Raw genomic sequence first — 22,955 nt, 5'->3', positions numbered from 1 at the left:
CCTGAAAAGCACAAATTTGAAAAGCTCTTTGTCACTGATTGGCCAGCTAATCTGTATGTTGTGATTGGTCTGAATACCTCTGACGTCAGCCGGAAATGTGACGCTCCTTACCATGTTTAAAAGATTTGTTGCTAACTTACAGGCTGTGAGTCCAAAACGGGAGAAATTATGATAATGTCCGTCTTGTCTACATTCCCAATCCCAGGAAGTAAACTGTTGCCTCAACCCAGTCTCACCCCATTTCGTCAATATTTGACGACACTTGACCATTCGTCATATGTTGACGTGAAGGGTATACCTTTCGCGTCATTTTTTGACGAACTGGGGACTTCAATACTATTACGTCCGTTGCATTCTCTTTCCTATTTTATTACCATTTGCGCGTCGGTTTAGGGTTAGATTTACATAATGACATCCCTACCCAAACCTAACTCTAACCCCAACGCCAGGTGACAACTGTTTCTAACCCCAACGCCAGGTGACAACTGTTTAATTTCGCGTACACTGTTTAATTTCGCGTACACTGTTTAATTTTGCGTAATCTAACCCTAAACCGACGCGCAAATGGTAATAAAATAGGAAAGAGAATGCAACGGACGTAATAGTATTGAAGTCCCCAGTTCGTCAAAAAATGACGCGAAAGGTATACCCTTCACGTCAACATATGACGAATGGTCAAGTGTCGTCAAATATTGACGAAATGGGGTGAGACTGTGTTAGTTGCCTACAATCTGTATGTTTGTTGTAGTCCAAGAAAAGAGATTTACGTTGGATACGATAACTTGCGTCATCGTTTAATTTGGGGTATGTACCTTTTGCATATCATAAACATGTACTAATACACACTTACACACCAAAGGAAATTAAAAACGTGAATCGGACAATAGGTGCTCATTGAAGGTGATTTTCTCAATATTTAGATTTTTGGCACCATTTTCAAATAGTTGTATCCCGGCCGAATATTACTGTCATGGCCCTTACTTCAGGTCACAGTCATAGTGACAGGATCATGGCAGTCCCATGTTTTGTGTAAAAGCACTGGCTTTGTTTATTCAGGCCATGTGCTTTCTGTCTCCTCTCCTGACCTCGCCCCTCGTCTCCTCTTCAATCACCTTGTTATTGTTTCATTCATTTCATCTGTTCCCCCCTTGATTTGCTCCCTTATTTAATGCCTATGTGTTTGCTGTCCTGCGCTTGTTCGTCTGTAAGAAGTGTTGTTCCACTTGAGTTTTATATTCAAGTAAAGTCATATCAAGTCTAGTCAAGTATATTGTTACCCTGTAAGTCTGTTTGTTTATTACCTTGTTTACCTCCTTGTGGATTTTGTTTTTGTTTAAAGAGCACCAATGGTTCGATTCATGATTTTACATTTCCTTCGGTGTGTAGGTGTGTATTAGTACATGTTAACCATATGCAAAAGGTACAAACCCCAAAGTAAACAATGATGTGAGTTATCATCTTCAACGTAAATCTCTTTTCTTGAACTACAACGAACACACAGATTGTATGCAACAGTTTACTTCCTGGGATTGGTGATGTAGACAAGAACGACATTTTCATAATTCCTCCCACTGGACTCACAGCCTGTAAGAGAACTCCTGTAAGCATTGCATTGTGACCGAATCTTTCAAACATGGTAAGGAGCGTCACATTTCCGGCTGACGTCGGAGGTATTCAGACCAATCACAACGTACAGGTTAGCTGGCCAATCAGGGACAGTTTTGTAAAATCTGTACGTTTCAGGAAGACATGAAAATCTGAAGCTACAAAAATGTATGGTATAAACCACACAAACACATTGTTTTATACCAAATACAAAAAAAACTTTGTGTTTAAGCAATAAAATAGGTGCTGTTTATTGTTCACATGTGTAAGCAATTGGGCTCTGTCTTACTACAATCATGACAATTGTCCTATCCGAACAAACCACAGATCAACGGAAAGCTTATTTGTTCAACTTTTATATAATGTACAAATCTCAATTTTAAAAAAAATTCACCCTTATGAAGTGTTTTGTGGTTCAGGGTAATAAACTATAAAAAGAGATTATGTGCTATTTACTGTATACCTAATGCCTAATCAGAATTGTAGACATTTTTGGTGGTACAAACTAATATAGTCACATTGTTGAAATCACATAAAATTTATTTAACATGTATAATGTTTTTACAATTTATAGTTTGAGTGATATAAAATTCAATGCATGTAATTTGCTGCAATGAAAACATGATCTGTTGGCTGCTTTCACAAAGCAATGCAGTAATTCATGAAGTGTGAAATGTAGAGATATGGACAACAGCATGAATCTCAATAACATAATGCTCTTACACTTTCTCTTGACTGCTTCTGTATTTTGGGGTATTTCCATTTAAATCTAAAGATTGCACTTTCAATAGGATTGGAAGAAATGAGAAAAACAGATCTTAGTCTGTGTCTCACTTCTAGTGATTGTTTCTAAAGCTCTCTATGACTGTGGTGAACGTTTTGTTAGAGAAACATCAGAGACATGAAAAAACATCATGGTGGACAAACCTAAGAAATTTTTATATTCAGTGTATGCTCTTTGCTTTCTTTTAGTGAATCTAAATGAACAATCTTTAAAATATGTGGGTCAATAAAGGAACTTTGAAAGTATGTGTGCCACGGAGGGATATAACCTACATTTGTATAACTGAATGTGAAGCGACATTGACCATATACTGTAAATGGTTATATGCATTCTTATAAACATTGAAAACAAGCAGGTGTGAACTGCTTTGTAACAGTGCGTGGGTGGATATCCACTGCCAGATTCATCGTTTCACTCCTACCAGTCTTTCTCTCTTACATAGTCTCTATTTCATTCTGTATGTCTCTCCCCCTCCTCCTTTATCTCGAATAAGACCAACAAAGCTGGATTGGCTTGATTGTCAATAAAAGGATCTGTTAAGCATTCAAAATGGTTGCCATTGGTGGTAGTGTCACTGCAATTGAGTTTTAAGATCATCTTTTTAAACATTTTTCTGTGTTCTAATGGCAAATAACTGTGCTGTAAATCCATGGGGATACTGACTGTTACATCATTGAGTTTGCACAGTATGTCTAGACATACTGTCTAATGACTAGACATATAGTAATATCTTGCTCAATTGCCTTTACATATTGTGCCTGTTTTAATAATTATAATAAAAATACTTGAGATCACATTCATCTAGCTAAATTGAACAAACTGAAATAAACACATTTATACTAGGGGCTGTTGAATGCTTTATTCTGATTGGTTTAAAAAATTTTCCACATGTATGCATTATTTTTCGATAAACGCACACATAACCTTTCAAATGTTTTAAAATAACCACTAGAGAAATGTATTAGCAATGTCTGTGGTATACCAATAGGCGGAATAATTGACTTCGGTCCTTTGAATTATTTGAAATAATGCTGCATACCAATAATAATGGTATTTCTTACATGACATAAGATGCCTTGAAAGTGTTGACAGAGGCTGTTAAATTTAAATATGCTGACAATGAAACTAACATTTCCATACTCAATGCCATGCTCATAAGATTATTGGTTTACTATACCACACACAATCAGAATTTTATGTAGCCTACAGTTTTAGTGCACTTTTTTCAGGAAAAGGCCAACTCATTTGACAGATGACAAGTGAAAATATTAACTTTGAGATTTGTGATATATTTCAATAAACTGGTGCATTTTTAATGAACTTCACGTGAGAAAATACTATACTATATTATTTACAATAGTAAACTGTAGTATTTTTTGTTATTGAATCTTACAGTTTATCTATTTATTCTAGTAAATACTACAGAATAATTATACAGTATACTACAATTACTGCAGTTTAAACTATAGTAAATTCTATCGCATTTTTTCATTGGTTGGGTAGGATTTACATTTCGTTGTTTTATAATAAATCAGATTTGGTGAAATTAAACCTCTTTTAAAATGAAAAATATCCTGTCAAATGTTTTGTGTAAATGTCAGTATTTTTCATTCCCCCATTAGGTTTTCAGTCTGTTGATGTTGCTTTTACAGATTGTCAACACTAGGCTAATGGCCACACCTTTCTGTGATTCTTCCTGTGGACAACGGTTTAAATCCACCATGCTTTTACCGTCAGCCCCATTCTCTTCGGTTATAACCACAGCATAGACTTTACATATCCCCCATACGTTTTAAAGTGTACGGTTTTCGCGATATATAAAGCGAAGCTCGTTGATTTCTTATCAAGATAACGGCGTAAACCTAGCGGTACTTAACGGCGCGCGACTCGAATGCGTGCTGCTCGCGCGCGCCCTCTCTCTGCTCGTGACGTCAGCGAGATTGTGTGAGAGCCTCGAGCCCTGCGCGCTCTCTCTTCATACTGACCCTCCATTGTGAGCACGCTAGCGATGCCAGCGCTCGCAGCCGCCGCCGCCGCCCAGTAGAGACCCAGAGGACCGAGCACCACGACCCCGCTACAAACACCGAGAGAGCGCGAAAGACACGGAGACAGTCTTATGCCCCAACCCAACGTTGGCTATTGCGGGATTTAATGCTTTAGCTAGTCGCCGACAGGGAGAGAGAGTGCGTGTGTGAGAGAGAGGGATAGGGACAGCCTTAGAGAGGGATAAGGAAGAAATACCGGGGAAAAGGATTGCTCGTTGTTTCTCACCCTAACCATTTTGGAGATAAAGAAGAGCCGAGGTTCATTTAGCCATGGGATGTACACTGAGCGCAGAGGAGAGAGCGGCTCTGGACAGGAGCAAAGCCATCGAGAAAAACCTCAAAGAGGATGGAATCACTGCTGCTAAAGATGTCAAATTGCTTCTGCTAGGTAATGCGGATGGGAGCAGATCAAATCAGTCTGTATCCTACACATTTCGGATACTATCATTGTCGCAGTCTCTCATCCTTTGAATGCACGTAAATTATTGGATCCCTTCATATTGTGACAGGCGATCTTATTCCCTTGTGTCTGTCTCTCATCCACAGGGGCTGGGGAATCTGGAAAAAGTACCATCGTGAAACAGATGAAGTAAGTGTCATGTTTTAAATGATATTCATCAGTTAATGTGCACCCTGTGTTAGCTTGGACACACACACACACACACACACACACACACACACACACACACACACACACACACACACACACACACACACACACACACACACACACACACACACACACACACACACACACACACACACACACACACACACGCATCTACACACACATACACACCTTCTCTCTATTGCTTGATGGCGAATTCTCAGGTCCGCCATATTTTCAAGGAGTTCTTGACGTTAAGATATGAGCGTGTTGCATTGGTACACTGTTACATGTTTGCACAGATCTGCAATAGATTCGCAGGTTTGGGATACACAGGCACACTAGATGTGCTGTTCAGGAAAATGGTGCTGAAAATGAAGTGGGGGACCGTGTTTGCTAGTTTAGTGCTGCATTTGTGTCCACTCTCAACCCGTGTCTGTGTAGCCTGCTTCACCCTTACACCCGGCCGGGTAACATTACCCGATTCTACTTCATATTGCGGGCATTTATTATGAAAATCTCCCTGCGCTTTGTTGCTGTAAACACGCCCAATGTATATACAGTATATAGATAGTGTACCAGTCTAACAGTGAAAGCAATGGGCTGTGCCTCAGATTTCAGCTCACGCGGGCTGTGAAATGCAGCAGTTATTGCATGTTACCTCCGCATGCATATTTTGACCTGAATCATATGCATTTGATACGTTGAATATGAGCCATATGTTTACTGAGAATGGCAAAATAGTGCCAAATTTTTCGGTCAGCTGTGTCCATAGCTTTGGTGCAACATGAACAGGCCTTCATGCGTTTGTAGTCTGTGTTAAGTTGATGCTCATGATGAAGGAAGAGGGATTGACAGCCAACCAGCCGAACTTCCTCACGGCCATTTTTATTCACAAGATTACGACTGGCAGCCTCTTTATGCCTCACTGAATTGATCTGTTCATCTGCCTTGTGGTTTCAGTGTCGTGTGGTATTTTTAACCACGCAAATTCTTATTGATTATCTTATTGAATGCAATTTTTCCGTTATTTGACATGCGTTGCAATAAAATATTGGCACATATACCGAATGTCTTTCTATGGACAAAATAAAGTGCACGATTTTACAAAATTAATATAGGCTAATAATATAAAATAACCGATTTTATTGATAGTAGTTAAAATGTGTTCCGTTACGTGTTGTCTTGTATCGTGAGCAGTTTGTTGCTCGATGCAAAGCTTTCGATTAAGAAACGTCCCCTATTCTCAAGTGTCTGCACAGCCCTGCCTTTGTCAAATCTGTAGCAAGTGGAAAATATGATTTCCTTTCTGGCATGGTTATGTTATTTCTCCATAGCGCTTTTTAATGTGATCCTCAGTGGTAATGATGTAAAATACGCATGAAATTAGCATGGATGTGTTTTGAAATAGTGAATTAGCGAATTTCAGGCGGTTACAGTGGTGGACAGCGCCCAGCATAGCCCTTTTCTGTGATCGGCTTTCTTCGGCCATTTTCGGTTTTCTCCGTCGTTAAGAGCCTTGAGCCTGCGACGAGAGCAAAAACACGGAATGGATTTCTATGGCGTTCGTGTTTCCCACTTAGGTTCAGAAAGCGATGCAGTCTTTAAAATGTTTCCACACTAAAACAGCTGTTTATTTGTTAATTCCATTAATGTGTAGCTAATAGAAAACATATATAATGTATAATTAAAGGAGAAACACATTTGATATGTTCTTGTTTTCAGTTGAACCCTATTATTATTGAGTCACTTGGTCAGACAAATGAATGGCAATATTCACCGCAGTGCTTTAAAATCATCTAGCTAATGCCTCAGGCATATTACTAAGTCATGCAAAGAGTGATGACTCTTTTCTCTCTAAGGATTCACTGTTGCTCTGATGTGCTTAATTGGGTAATAAGAGTGTCTCATGATGAAGCTGTTTAAACTGTCCTAAAGGAGAGGAGAATGTAGCACTGTGCTTCTTACTGTAATATGCCATGAATGAGTTGCCTTTACAGGGCTTTTGTGGAGTTTAACTAGACTGTTAATGTTCTGCCACAGTCATTTAAAATGCTTTTTAGGATATTGCAGCTTCTGGGTAACACATTGCAGTGAATGAAGTTATAATTATGCGGTGATGTAAAATAGTTACAGTGAAAACAGTTTGAGCAGCTTAATTTTCACAATCTGTTATGATTAGAACCGAAAACAAACTAAATTTAAAGCCCAGTTGATTTCATAATGATGGACAGAAATGACTAATTTATGTTCTCCAGCATCTCCGGAGACAACTTAAATATGAGGCCTTCTACCATACCAAATTATCTGCTGCTTTAAACTAGGCTTTCCCTCCACTTAGGTTTTTATTGTTTTGTTATCGCATTGTATAGCTCTATGTGAAAATGAGACAAGCTGGTGCGCATTTAACATGTCAGGGTTAACCAGGGAATTGGGTAATGTGTGAAAGATGGAGAGAGAGAGGAAAAGAGGGCACAGCATGAGGAGGAGAGATGTTGGTAAACCCTGTGATTATAATGTAGTCTTCTAGGCAGGCAATAGGGTTTCCATCTGCTTCATTAGTGCAGCCTGAGAGGGGAATGTTTAAGTACACGGGCTGCACTCTTCCTATAGCAATCAAATGTGAGCGATTGAAGATGTATTTTGTATGTGACAGAGATAAATAAAGAGAACGAAACTTGGTTATAGGTAACGGTTTCATGCACCCTGGAAATGAAGTCATGTGTGTTCCTGCATGTCATTTCCTCTCCCACGCATGTCATGCATGATGATCAAAAGCAGCCATTGAAAAACAAATCAAATGTATCTTATTAATTTTAACAAGTGAGATGCTTACAGACCGCCATTCACATTTCCGTTATACATCTGCTTGCATATTAAAGCCATATGTTACTAATTCCTGGATTTGAGTCATTTTTATGCTGTAGCGTTGCATGATTATGACAAAATTATAATTGCATATTTATTATATGAATAGAAGTTACCTTATTATGAATTTTTTTGTTTAACTTCAGTAATTTTAGCTGGTAAATTTTACGATCTGTGGATCAGACTTTTTAAAACATGGTCATTAGGACAAGTTGTCAAATCTATAGACTTATTGAAATGCTTTGTATTCGTGGGTTCAACTGACATAACTCTGAGTTAGTTACAGGGCTCAGCTGCATAAAAAAAGTATAACAATGATGCAGTGGGTGTAACCTCAATGAAACCCTTTATTCAACATTTTTCAAGGTCAGGTTTTATAAGTAATTTAAATAATTGAGACGTTGACCCATCCGACTAGTCAAATACTAGACTAAGAAAAAAACATTAATCATGCAATAAATAGCACTAAAGGTGGGTTTACTGACTTGTAATCATAGGGGAACCAATTTTAGTGTTAAACATCCCCTATGTAGCACCTTTGTAGAACCATGTTGAGCTATATTGAACCATAAGTGGTGCCATAGTCATGCTTTATAGTACTATGGGGTGGTTTTCCGGACAGGGCTTATTCTAGTCCCAGACTAAAACGACAGAGGATGCGTGTATGAGTTGCCTTAATTTTAAAACATCTTGCACCGACACATCTTAACATACATCAGTGCCATTGCTTTTTTGTAAGGTATGATTGTAAAAACTACTTAAAAGGCCTAGTCCTGGATTAATTAAAACCCTATCTGGGAAACTGCCCCTATATAGCGCTAAAATGGTTCCCCTATCATTATGAGCTTTTAGTATTTAGCACAATTTTTTCGAGTGTAATCACATCACCTCATTTAATCTGTAAGCCAAGGCCACTTGCCGTATTATCCTTTAAAGGCAGACTTCTGATGCTAGATACACTGATAGGATTAAAGATGTTTGCTTTTCTAGTTCTCTGCAGTATGCAGTATGCTGGGCTGTCCTGTAGCTGGCTAATTGAAGGGTTGCGTTGCAGCAGAGGACCCAGCTGTTCAGTTGCACTCCATCTGTATGGCTCTGTATTATGGCCGTACACTTGAGTAGCAGAGCATGAAACATTTTGTCTCTAGTGTTTAGAAGAAAAGTATTTATTTAGATTTATACGCATCTTTAATAATCAAGATATAAATGAAAGCCACATTTTACAGCTACAATTCAAGTGACTTATATTTGTATCACACGTTTCACAATCGTTTTTAAGAAGCTTTAGAGAAAATTATACTGTAGGATCATAAATGTCTAAAAGTGTATTTACAGTTTGTTTAATGCTGCTTAAAGTTGGCATATACAGTAGATAAATTAGTGAGGTAAAATGTATGATTTATCAAAAAAATCTAATGTTAGTAGGGATTTTGGTGGGTCACAGAAGGTGTAGTTAAGTCTGGCTTTCATGCAGCATTGTGTCTTTACCCATAATTTTAAGCGGGCACATGGCAGCTGTACCTCGCCAGTCTAAAGATGCAAATCCCTATTGAGCAGCTTCCAAACTTCAGCTGTAAGAGTGATAAAGTCTTTCACTTCTTCTGGAAGTGAGACTGTGACTACCAACTAAAATGAAATTTTAACATTTTGATTAAAACCTTTTTACAAAACAAGGCAAGAACCTGCACTCCCTATTCGACCCCACTTTGCTTCACTAGAACCCTCACTGAACCCTCCTTGAGTCAGGAGGACCCACGGTTTAATTGGACGTCCTGGACATTTCCAGCTGTATGGTTCAAAGGTTCATAGCAGATGTAAGTTGAAGAGGGTTGTTTGGGTGGGTGAAACCTATTTTAATGCAATGACAGCAAAGAAAGGAAATTAGCATTCACACAAAGCACCATTACATGCTACTGCAGTATGAGAGAGAATGCAGTATGAGAGAGAGAAAGAATGGTTATTCGTTTATTATTGTTTATTATAATGATTATTAGTGATTGATTATTAGTTTATTCCTAGAAATATTTGTATATATTTACAGTATAGATGTATGTTCTTTGTTGCAATGTGCAATAGGGTGGGGCTGTGACCACACACACATGCTGACTGTAATTTGTGTGCATGTTTGGGGAAGCTCTGAGTCACTATAAAACAGCAAAGGGAAGGACGTCTGATGAAACACTCAGGCTGGTAAACTGAACAAATGACAGCTTCCCTGTCCATCGTTGCTTCCCTTTCTGTGCTCCTCTCACTGGATGTCAGTCTGTTATGGGGGTTTATGAGCTGATGTGATTGGTTTTGACTGTGCATAGGGAAACCACAGATTCTCATGTATTGAGTTCCCAGGGTTCTGAGTGTAATACTCTGACCTGATGCCCTTTGGCTCGGCCCACAGACTTTCAGCGCACCTCAGTTTTCTGTGGGTTTACAATTGCGGTAGTTTAAGAACCAACAATAAGCACAGAATACAGAGCTACGTAATCTCTACCTGTACAACTCCTACTTGGAATAGTTTAGAAACTAAAAGTGAAACAGCATGAAAGAGGAGAGTATTTGCTTTTTTTGTGTGTGTGTGTGTGTGTATTTGTTTCTTCACATCAGCAATGACAGCATAACTTTGCATCTGATTTGTAAGCGCTACCGTTTTCCAAGGTATGCAAAGCTATCAAATTCAGTTATACATTCTGAACGTATAGGCAGAACACATAAGCAGAATGTATAGGAAATACTGTATAATGTCAGAATGGATTCATTTTGTTCCTTTAATTTCTTGTTTCTACTTAAAACATACAGTATTAACACTTTCACTTCTCTTCATTTAAAAACCACATGGACAGAGGAAGTGTTTATTGGGCAAAACGTCTCTCTCTCTCCATGAAGATTTTTCTTTGTTTTTACTGCAGTTAAACTGTGCATATTTAATTTTGTGCGTTAGACAGATGACCTTTATTTGTGTTTGTTTTGTTGCACATTTTCATCTGGATGTTAATCATACTGTGATCATTTAGATCATTGGTTCTCAAACTGGGGGCCGGGACCCCCAGGGGGGCCGCGAGATGGTGCCAGGGGTGCCCCAGTTTTATGAAATTTTATAAAATTAATTAATTTATCATGAATTCTGTGCAATTAAACCTAAATAAATAAGGCCACTAACCAACAGCACTACTTTGTATCATTTAATATGTTTTGTTTAATTAAAAGTTGAGCTTAGAAGAACAGTTTCTTGTCATAAATTTTCTTTGGGGGGGCCGCGAAGGAATGCGCCATACACAAGGGGGGCCACATGCTGAAAAAGTTTGAGAACCACTTATTTAGATCATACAGTGTTTATACACAGGTTACCACGTTTACATTGGCGACTCTGAAACTGAATGTGACATAATATGGAGTTCCCCAGGGATAAATCCTCGCATCTCTCAGTACAATCTGTATGTAATCCCACAAGGATGAATAATGCAGTTACAAAATTGCTTACCATAGTTATGCACAGAGCTCCATCAGAAAATAGCTGTACTTTTAAAATGGGTTCTTTAAGTTTTGTCTTTTGCATTTTGTTCATAAAGCAGAAGGGCTCAGATAGTATATGCAATAGTTTATTTAAAAATAAATAGACACCATTTACATAAACTCACATTGTTTTAAACCCAAATATTTCATCAGAAATGTCCAAAGGGGAAAAACAGGATGCAGGTTTGGATTGACGTAAGAGCAAAAAAATTATGCATGAATTTTATTTTTGGGTGAACTGTGTCTTTAAAATGGAGGAGATTGGTAGTACTGCTACATTTAAAGTTACTAAAAAAGTAATCAATAGGAAACAGGGGTGTGCAGGACTGTCAAGTGCTTTCCTGAACCCCTCAATGACCCTTGTTCCTCGTTCCCACCTCTCCGTCTCTTTTGCTCTCTCTGTGGTGGTCCATATGTACTTGGAGAGTTCTGGCTGATCCATGTGCTGGTGTAAAGACAAAAGGCTTCTGTCTTCGTGAGGTGTTTGTGTTGGGCTATAAAGCAGGTCCTAGGCCAGCCCCTTCAAAACCAGCACAAAAGAGCTTTATTGCAGAGGCAGTCTGGGTGGATCCACTCATCTGATCTGGGGTCAGTTGATTTACAGCATGGCAGTAATATGGGAATTCTTCTTATGGTCTGATTACATAATGTTCATCTGGAGCGGAATGTGACACGATATATGTAACACAGAATATTGTCTATTTATTATGAGTTCAAAAATGCTTTTGTCTGATATGTTTTCTTGTAAATGAGCATTTTTTTTATCAGGTTCTTATGTTTGGGTCCAGTAATTTTACTTTAACGGCAATGAAAAGGTTTTCGGCATTATTAGTCAGTAACTGAAATGTCTTATTTTCACAAATGTCACTTTTGTCCTAACTCTTTGTCTAGTTCGTATGGTGTAAATGCATGCAAGTTTTTTTATTTCTAAAAAAATCGACTTCTTGGTAAACAGTATTAAACAGTTAGTAAACATAGATATAGTAAAGTGTTGCAACATCACTTAAGATGCAACTACTGTATAATCTGAATAATCAACGTTTAGTGGATTCTGCCAATAAAGTGGTATTTCTGAATGGCCTGAGGCCAGGATTGAGTGGATTTGAAGCAAATGTATTTAAAGAAGACATTATGTGTGCCAAGAGCGGTCAATATCATTATCAATTTTTGGCGTTTAGGGGCTGTTGCATTTGAGCTCCTCATGTCATACATCACATTATGCCCTCATGACATTCAAGAGTGTCATGCACTAGAAATAGTGTAATTCAGTGGTGTGAATAATTTGTTTATTTGTGGGTGATTTTGTGGGGTGATGTACTATGCAAAGTGTGTTGCATCTCGCTGTGACATGTTTTCCAAGTATAATTGTAACCTTTACCTGGTGACTGTAAGTAGTTATAAATTGGTGTGTCTGTCAGTGGTTTCTCACAACCTTTGGTCCTGGGAGAGCAGATGCACATACACACACATACACAAATAAACACAGTTTTAATGAAGGTATAATTGGAGATGAAGTAGCTTCTCCGGTTGTGTCCTTTCGCTGTGTTCACACAGACACAGAGTGGATCATTTCTGCTTTCACAACGTTCACTTCCTATTTCACTGGCTGATTCAGTTCAGATGTTGCCCCATCATTTACGGTAATCACATATAGCATCATTTGCGGATAGTTTAACCCTTACAGTGTATGATATGTGAAATAGTCCGCCATACATGCTTGGTGTTTGCATTAAGAATCAGTTAGTCTTCTGCGTGCACGTTCCTCTGGCAAGTGCTGTGGATGTGCTGCCTTATTTCATTTATCCTTTTTATATATATTCCCTCCCTCTTCTGCACTCTGTTGCCATGGAGATGACAATGGCTGCTGTAATTAGAGGATGACAAATGACCCAGAGTGGATAAAGGGGGAAGGCTGGTTTTCGGTGATCCATGAATCAGAAAAAAAGAAATCTTGAGTCAGAGGGTTGGACAGGGGGAGGGTACAAAGAAACTGATCAGTTATGACTGGCTGTGTGCAATATTATGTATTCATAACCAGCCCAAGATCTAAGGTTGTTTTCACATATGTTGGTGCGCACCGTGGTGCGGCCTCGGAGCGCACCAAAATACATTGTATCATTTTTCAGTTAGTGCGGTCCGTGTTCACATATATATATATTTTACTTTACTCGACATGCCGCACCGTACACCATGTGACAACGGTCAGCGCTGTCATTGGTCTCTGACAGCTCTTACCGTCTCATGACCACCCCCACGTTTCCACGACAACCAGCCTGACAGGGAGAGCGCAGCTATCAAGATGTGGAGATAAACGATGCACGTCTTTGCGAAGTTTCTTTGCTTTAACGCGAAATTGCGAAGCTGTTCTATTAAAGCCTTTCTCACGGAGCCGTTTGCTAAAAAGCCCGTAATGTCACTATTTGTGTGTGGAGAACAGCTATGCATTTATAAAATCATCAGCTCAAACGTAAAGGAGACCGCGAATCTCTATGCAACGGACCAGGATTGGCTTGTTTGTTGTTAACCCACAATATAACACCTGGCTCACGTCACAACGAAAGCCCAGTGGGGAGAACTTCCTGTATTTGGTTCGGCCCGAGGTCCAGCAGTGTTCACACCACAGGTGGGTCGCCCCAGAGTTCGGCAACAGCCGCTCCGAGACCACCTGTTTAGAGCGGTCTCGGAGCGGCCGTTTAGTGCGCACCCGAGTGCGGCTGTTGTGTTCACACTGACCCAAACGCACCGTACTCGGAGCGACACGTAATTTGGGCCGACCTAAACAGTGTATATGTGAAAACACCCTAAAACACCAGTCTGACACTGGTGGGTTGGGTCAAAAATCGATCCAATCAATTTGACCATTTTATCAATTCACACTCTTAAATGAATCTAGAAAATGTCCATATTTGACCCAGCCACAAAATGACCCAGAATAGTTTTTTTTATTAAGGTTTTTAGGTAATTTAAAGAGCACCAATGGTTCGATTCATGATTTTGGTGATGATTGGTGGTGGTGGTTGAGGAGGATCTCCTTTCATATGTAAAGCGCTTTGAGTGCCGCAGAAAAGAGCAATATAAATGTAAAGAGCAATATAAATGTATTAATTATTATTATTATTATTATTTAGATTTCCTTTGGTGTGTAGGTGTGTATTAGTACATGTTAACGATATGCAAAATGTTATTTACCCCAAAGTAAACGATGACGCAAGTTATCGTCTCCAACGTAAATCTTGGACTACAACAAACAAGGATTGTAGGGAACAGTTAACTTCCTGGGATTGGTGATGTAGACAAGACCGACATTATCATAATTCCTCCCGATTGGACTCACAGCCTGTAAGTTAACTACTGTTAGCATTGCATTGTGCGCAAATCTTTCAAAAATGGTAAGGAGCGTCACATTTCTGGCTGAAGTCAGAGGTATTCAGGCCAATCGCAACGTACAGGATAGCTGGCCAATCAGGGACAGAGCTTCTCAAATCCATGCGTTTCAGGAAGAGAGTGAAATCTGGAGCTAAAAAAAGGTACGATATTTAGAAAATAATGTTGTTTTTTTTACCATAAACCACGCGAACACATTGTATTATACCAAATACACAAAATAACATTTTTTTATTTTGCAATGAAATAGGCGTTTTTTAAATCCAACGGCTGGGTTTGTCCATATTTTACCCAACCATGGGTTGAAAAAACCTAGCATTTTTAGGAGTGTAAATGTTTTATAATAAATATAGTTTTTTTCTGATGGATTGAATATAATTTGTATTATTTGGCAATCTCAGTATTTAATGTGAATGCAGATTTATTTTTAAAGTGAACTGAAACATCCACCAGCCACAAGCTAAATGCAGTTCATTGGTGATTTTCATACGACTCAATGCATTGTGAACTTAATGTACAATAGCTTTCCATAAAAAAATAACACTTGTGACATGCTACTAATTTTACAAAACCTTAATTCACACTGTGCACATTGAGAGAGACAGAGAGTAAGAAGAAATAGTAGGCTGAGAACACTGAATCATACAGTCCTCACAATAAGCCTGCAATTTTGATTATATTCCATATTTTCTTCCATTCAAACGTGACTCACATCTGCATACAGCAGAAGGTAACAGGCAGTGTACATGAGGGTTGACCTGCGAACTCTTGGGGAGAAGCGAAGCTATGATTATGATCGTTATAAATAGATGTCCCTCCCGGCATTTGGTGGGATAAGTGGCCACGTCCGGAGGGTGATGACAGGAACAGCACTCAACGGCACCATCAGGACAAAGGATTCTCTTACAAATGACATAAGCCAGCTCTAGGTGATAGGAGGAAGAGGTAGTGTGGGTCGTTGAGTGTATGTCTGTACTTATGGTTTGGCTACCTCATGTGCACCTATGAGAAACTTCACACCACATTTCACCACACTGCTTTAGGAAAAACCCTGTATTTGGAGAACTTCGCTTTATTGATTGGATTAATGGAGTTTCTGTTTTGTTCTTCAGAAAAGCATTAAAGGGGACATTAACAAGACTTTTTTAAGATGTAAAATAAATCTATGGTGTCCCCAGAGTAGATATGTGAAGTTCTAGCTCAAAATACCATATAGATTATTCATTATAGCATGTTAAAATTAACACTTTGTAGGCGTGAGCAAAAATGTGCCGTTTTTGGGTGTGTCCTTTAAAATGCAAATGAGCTGATCTCTGCACTGAATGACGGTGCTGTGGTTGGATAATGCAAATTAAGGGGTGGTATTATCCCCTTCTGACATCACACGGGGAGTCACATTTCAATTACCTATTTTTTCACATGCTTGCTGAGAATGGCTTACTAACACTAAGTTACTGGGTTGATCTTTTTTACATTTTCTAGATTAATAAAAGCATTGAAGACCCAATTATAGCACTTAAACATGGAAAAGTTCAGATTTTTATGATATGTTTCCTTTAGATCTTTTTGACCGCATATTTATTGTAGCCAATTACATTCAATGGCAGAAGAGACCAAAAACTTAGTTTAACAGTTTTCAGTCTTTCCACTTTTATATTCGCATGCATCGAAAAGTAGTCGAATGACTGTCTCTTTGAATCTTAAAGTCACCATGTAATTGAGATGTAATTGAGATTTTGGGGCGGTTTCCCAACTGCAAACAATGTGCACTGACATATCTTAAATAAAATACATCAGTACTCTGTTTTAAGTAAGGCATCTTTGTTAAAACTAGTTATATTTCCTAATTAAACTAAGGCCTAGTCCTGGCTTCAACTAATCCCTGTTCGGGAAACCGCCCTACATTTTGACATTAATTTTTAGAAGCTGTTTTACTCGGATATACGTTACGATATAAAAATAAAAACAATCGCAACTTTCATTTCATGCTGACTTCCAAAAAATTTCCAAAATATACCTCTCAAAATAATCAAAATTTTCAACATGTTTCATAGTTTTATATCACCATCAAAAACACATCATGAATTCAATTCAAGGTCATTTCTGTAGCGCTTTTTACAGTTTTGCATTATTGCAAAGCAGCTGTACAAAAAACACATGGTGGAACAAACAGACAATAAATATAGATATGAATATTTAATGTATTGCCCAGCTCAATACAGCACATGCTCTTTATTAGATGATTTATCCCTTCATAATGAGAAGTATTTTTGTAGCTCTGTTTGTAATGCATTGTGTTAACAGTGCAAAGATCATACGATCCCAGGAAACACACATACTGTACTGATAAAACGTATAATTTGAAAACCCTGTAAGTTGCTTTGGATAAAAGCGTCTGCCAAAATGAAGGGTATTCAACCCATGTCACAGGTCACAGAGCACAGTTTGCGTGATTGCGTGTGTAATAACCTCAGCTTGAGATTGTGCCGGTCAAATCCTTTGCCTCTCAGGACAGACACACAAATCACCTCACAGACAGTCCTGAACTGTGGGAAATTACAGTCTTCATGCATGACTGGCATAAGTTTTCCAATCTAGTATGACTCTTTTTCTCACTCTCCTTTCTTTCTTCTTTAATGAGCTGTTCTATAATAAGTCCTTCTGAGGAAGAGGTTGCTGTAATGATGTCTTTTCTCCACCCACATGCTGGCTTCCCAAGATCAGACCTATCAGACCAGAGGAGAAGATAAGAATGAGTGTTAAACTCACACAAACTTTCCAAAGGCGCCGCTGTCTTTGTCTTAGAACAACTTCTTATTTCTCATTCTCTAATATTGGTGCTAGATTTTGATCCCTGAAAGGGATAGTTTGGCCAAAAATGATATCAAACCCATGATTTACACCTCCCCCAAGCCGTCCGAGATGCATATGTCCATCATTTTTCAGATGAACACATTTTCAGTTGTTTTAGAAAATGTTTTAGATCTTTCAGTTAATCAAATGTAAAGTTACGGGGTCTACTCCTTCAAGTCCAAAAAAAATTTGCATTTATCTTTCCTCAAAAAAATCCAAACGGCTCCAGGATGATAAACAAATGCCTTCTGAGGGTAATCTGCGTTGTGTTGTTGTAGAAATATCCATATTTAAAACTTTATAAACTAAAATAACTAGCCTCTGGTAACGCGGACGGCCACCATCTTAGACGGCTTGGCATTGAGTAAATCATGGGTTTAATATCATTTTTGCCCCAACTATCCCTTGAAGCTGTTAGCACATGGAATGGTGATCTAATTTACTTAAGATTGGACAATATCTTTAACTTGCATTCATACAGCACTCTCAGAATAAAAGCTACATGAAGGTACAAAAGTTGAATGTACCTTTTGAAAAAGTAAACTTTTGTACCTAGACATTTTGTAAGGTAGACATGGGTACCTTAAACCCCATTCACACAGCACTTTGATCCCAGAAAATTTCTGTAAATTGGGCAGAGAGCCTTTAGCCTGGTAATACCATCCTCTGCTATTTTGCTTCGCTTCATAGACAGAGTCTGGCTGGGCATAATTGACAATCGTTTTCCTTCTCATGGAAGGGGCTTGTCTGAAGTTTAAAATCATTGGTAAGCCAATCACATAACGTTTGGATATGATGTGCGTTATGCGCCGGCTCAGCCGCATCGAATTTCTTCTGTAAAACACACGTATGATGTGAAAACAAACCCATCGAGCGAAATACCGGAGTTAACATGGCTGTGAACGACTTTTGCAGATTATGTAAAGTAAATCGGGCCAGAGCTAGTTTATACATCTAAGTGGATGAACGCCCCTCTCTCCGCTCAAACTCTTCCACCAGACAGCCATAACCATATGTAAATTAAATCTTCATACCTTATTTTATGGTTAATCAGGAACGTCATCAAATAATTTTTGCCCACGCGTCCTCCACCATTAACTGTGAACAATGAAATTCCCCTCCATGATTTCTCGATCATTGTGCACGTCAAGCTGTGCTGCACACAGTTTCTCGCTGACGATCGGTAATAGTTGATAAATTAAACTTTTCCCAAAACCTGTCGGGAGTAGGGCAACAACATAATCTCCATTCAAAATGTTTAACAAACATTCTTCTTGTTCGGGCTTAAGTTGGCAAGTGCCGGTTCTCCACAACAGAGCAAATAGCTTTCTGTGCCTCCATGTCCACTACAAACTACAACCGTACATTCGGCGCTTGGCGTCTACGTCAAGGCTCTCAGCCCGCCCTCTGTTCGTTGATTGGACAGCCGTTTTGAGACCGGAGGAAAACGTTAGAATGGGAGGTATCTCAGACTGAGTACAGAAGCGTAATGAAATTTACAAAGTCTGACGTAGTCAGGCTAGAGAGCCTTCTGTGTAAACACAAACACATCCCATAAATGTTCTGGGATCGCTTCCATAAAGGGACCTAGTAACATTTCCTAAACATTTACGGAAAGCGTTGTGTGTGAACAAAAAAAGAAACTGTTTTGTAAGGGGCGTGCCATAGTGAGGATGCGTTTGGCATCGCAACAAGAAATTATGGTTCAGCTCTTTAAAATGGGGGATTTACATGCAGATTATCATTCACGACGAGAAATGTCCACAAACTGGACTGAAGCAGAGATCAGGGAGCTCATCAAATATCCTCCTTATACGCTCTTTATGATCTTATCATAAACAAAAATGCACTTGCATAGTTTCTCAAGGGACAAATCATGGATAATAAGCAAACTTTAGACAAGGCAGAGAAGTGCAGGACTTTAAATATGTCATGTGTCTTTACAGAAACCTTTGCTGCATGTGTGTAAATGCCCGCACAAATTCCAGAAAATCATTGACATTGTGAAAAATCAAGCCCGGACAAATCCTGAACACATTTTTAGGGTATTTTCCGTAACTTCTATGTGAAAAGGGCTTTAAAGGTACATACTGGTACCTCAAAGATACATATCTGTACCCTGATGGTACATATTAGGACCTTTTAAAAGGTACCGTAGTACCAGTGACAACTTTTGTACCTTTTTTCTGGGAGTATATAAGTGGAGTCCAGTGCAACATTATCTTCATATTTAAACCAAAGAACAATACATAAAGTTAATTTATGCATTGACCATTGGTTTTCATTATTATTTATGATTATTTAAGAGCAATTGTTCCTCCTCATTTTAATTTTTTAGACGTATTTTATAAGGAAGGCACTCATGCGGAACTGATTTTAAGATTTATATCTATACATGCATATTCTGATCAGGAAGTGCATATTGTTCTCTGTACATAAACGTTTATTGTCTGACCAAAAATAATTGAAAAAATATGAAAATAGTTCTGCAGCTTTATTGTTGCAAAGGATCTAATCTGTTGTCACTAAATTTGAGAGTCTTCAGTAAAACTTTTATTCTCTACAAATCATGGACTTTGAATATTTACACGGTGTACAGATTCCTTTTGCCATTTTTCTTTGATACATACTGTACACTGTAAAAAATTTGCTGTAATTATGCAGCTGGTTGCCAGTAACTTACTTAACATAACATAAATGTAAAATCTACAGTAAGTTACTGACAACCAGCTTCCAGTAAAATACTGTAATTTCACCAGAAATGTTTTACAGTGTAGGTCGGAGCACAGTATTACAAGCATTTTAGCTTGCACAAATATTGACTTGTGCAGCATCAGCGAACTTTGTGTTTCTGGCAACGCCAAAGATGCATTGATATAGAGTGATTTGAAGATAACATTCACACCTGAGCAGCACATCTCTTTTGGCAGAGTTATGGGGTTACCTTGTATATTTGGTGAACACTTTAATCAAAATCAGCTTACAGTGCATTTAAGTTATACGTTTTTATCAGTATGTGTTTTTACTGAGAATCAAACCTGTATTTTTGGCTTTGCAAGCACCATATGCTACCAGTTGAGCTGTAGCAGCAGTGCTTAATGTACAGTACAAAAGATCACATCCATCTTGTTGATAGTTTCCGACGGCCTTCGGGATGCACCTAATTATTTTTTGAGTGGTTCATTGAATTTTAGCTTATATGTAAATGCTTTAAATGAGCACTATAAGCACAGTTCACTCTGCACTTCATTTAAAATGTAACATAATTCAAACTTGTGCTGATGTTAATGACAGGGTGCTTTACCGAATGCAATTTGTGGATAGATGACCATGTACAGAACAAGCACAACTGAGGTCATGTGATTAAAAAAATAATAGTCAAAAACCTGCTGTAACCTTTAACCCCCCCAGACACAAGGTCTCATTCTAACCCATAGCCACACATACTTGTGTGGGAACCTGTCTGACCTCAGGACAGAATCCTGATCTCAAAGCACACATTTGTGACTAAGTGTGTATGTGTCAGGCCCTTGGTCTTTGCCAGGTCGACTGGAACAGGAGAACAGGAGCCTTATCAGTGAGAGTCTACTTACAGTGTCTCACATTTGAAACAGATCAATGTTTCCATCCTCCCCCGGGTATCAAAAACCGGTGTCCTTATTTATATTGCGACTTTCAAAAGACCCTAAACATTTGTTATTTTTATCTCCTGAATTATTTAGTGGTCATCTGAGCGAATTGAGAGCGAGAGAGAAAGATACTCTGAACCACTATACAACCATACCTCTTGATCACAATTTCACTGTTTCTACTGTTTCTTCAAGGGCCAGCTGTTGTAGGACAGGCAGATTTATATGCTTATAAATAAGGCCTATATTCACATAAAATATGCTTTCACAAATAAAATATTTCACAGGGCTGCAATCCCATAGCTGGGCTCTGTTTGCCATTAAATTATAAAGACTTCAATAGCTTATTTATTCATTAGTCAAACCTATTTAGGCTGTGGAAAGTGTTTTCATTACTTAAAAATAGACACCATGATAAAATGTTAGCCACTTGTTTTGATAATTAAAAACTTTTCATTTATTAACAAATTCAAAATTTAACATGAACAGCCCTATAAAACTATAACCAACATAATGCTAATGTAAAATCATTTTACTATTTCTTCAGAACTGTGTTTTAACAATGAGAGCAAATGTTTTAATAAGCTAACGGTAGACAGGTGGTTAGCAGCCCTCACCTTAGTTTGTGTGTATGTGTATGTTTTGCACGCAAAACTTTTTATACCCTATCACACCTCTCTCTGGCACCTGTCTAATAAACCAGTGTGATGTCTAGGTCTGCATAATGCCAGGCTACGCAAGTCTGTCTGGCTTTTCTCATGCCACACGAACACTGTTTGGATGCTGACACGATGGTTCACAGGATTTGGCTGTCAGACCAGGCAATGGCATTGTGCAATAAAAAACACAAAAGGGTTCACAGCCTCATTCAGACACGTTATGTCTAAAAATGACTTGCACAGGCCATATTTCAGTATGGCTGAATGGACAGATGTCCATTTCTAACCTAACCTAATTGCAACTAGATCAATTGAATTAGGAGACTTGGCCAGGGAGGGACCAAGGGAAAGTGGGGCCCCTTTTGTCATTCGACAGTAAGAAAATTCAACTTAAATTTTTCCAGATTAGAGTCATTTGTTCTTTATTTTACTTACAATAGTAATATTTTCAAAAGCAGTGGAAGTGAGACAAAATTTGAGACAGAAACATTTAGGGATGCACCAACAGGGGGTAACATGACTGGCTATCTAAACAGGACAGCATTTAATCCGACACAATTATGCGCAATAAAGTCTGACATAAAGTATGTTGACTAAAATCACTACAAGAATCTGTTTTCTTCCAATAGTGTATCCATATCACCATTTGAAAATAAACTATTATTATTTGGACATATAGTAGTGGCAACAGCAACTAAAGCAATTTTAATGCAGCTTTTTCTGTTTGCATAAAGATTGTAATTTATTAATCATTTCTTCTCTTTATCATTTGCTATTTACATCCAGTGTAATTCAATGTACAGTGTACCATGACATGCCTGGTTAAATTATGCAAATTAAAATATATAATATACATAATATACTGTACTGGCACCCTTACAAGATGACACATTTATGCACAACACAGCTTTTCTGACTCATACGTCAATTGAATTCACTTCAACTTAACGTAAAAAAATTAAATAAATAATTTGTCCCACTTGGTCTCTAAGTTTGAAATCCTCTGATGTAGAT

At 38.3% G+C, this 22,955-nt stretch overlaps 1 protein-coding gene across 3 annotated transcripts in view; it reads left to right on the top strand.

The window, feature by feature from the left end:
• The first annotated feature begins 4,086 nt into the window (after positions 1–4,086).
• The window catches only part of gnao1a (guanine nucleotide binding protein (G protein), alpha activating activity polypeptide O, a), a 98,263-nt gene continuing 79,394 nt past the window's right edge, over positions 4,087–22,955 (top strand). Inside the window, exons 1-2 of one of the 3 annotated variants that reach the window (XM_065279081.2) lie at positions 4,087–4,822; positions 4,981–5,023. In XM_065279081.2, coding sequence (XP_065135153.1) covers positions 4,705–4,822; positions 4,981–5,023 — 161 coding nt within the window. In that variant the 5' untranslated portion in view covers positions 4,087–4,704. The remainder of the gene's footprint in view (positions 4,823–4,980; positions 5,024–22,955) is intronic. The other 2 variants (XM_065279082.2, XM_065279080.2) reach the window with 2 other exon arrangements.

Source organism: Paramisgurnus dabryanus, chromosome 9 (genome assembly GCF_030506205.2).
Source record: "Paramisgurnus dabryanus chromosome 9, PD_genome_1.1, whole genome shotgun sequence".
Classification (NCBI taxonomy): Eukaryota; Metazoa; Chordata; class Actinopteri; order Cypriniformes; family Cobitidae; genus Paramisgurnus; species Paramisgurnus dabryanus.
Note: the sequence above shows the minus strand (reverse complement) of the source record. Positions and strands in the feature narration are given on the sequence as shown.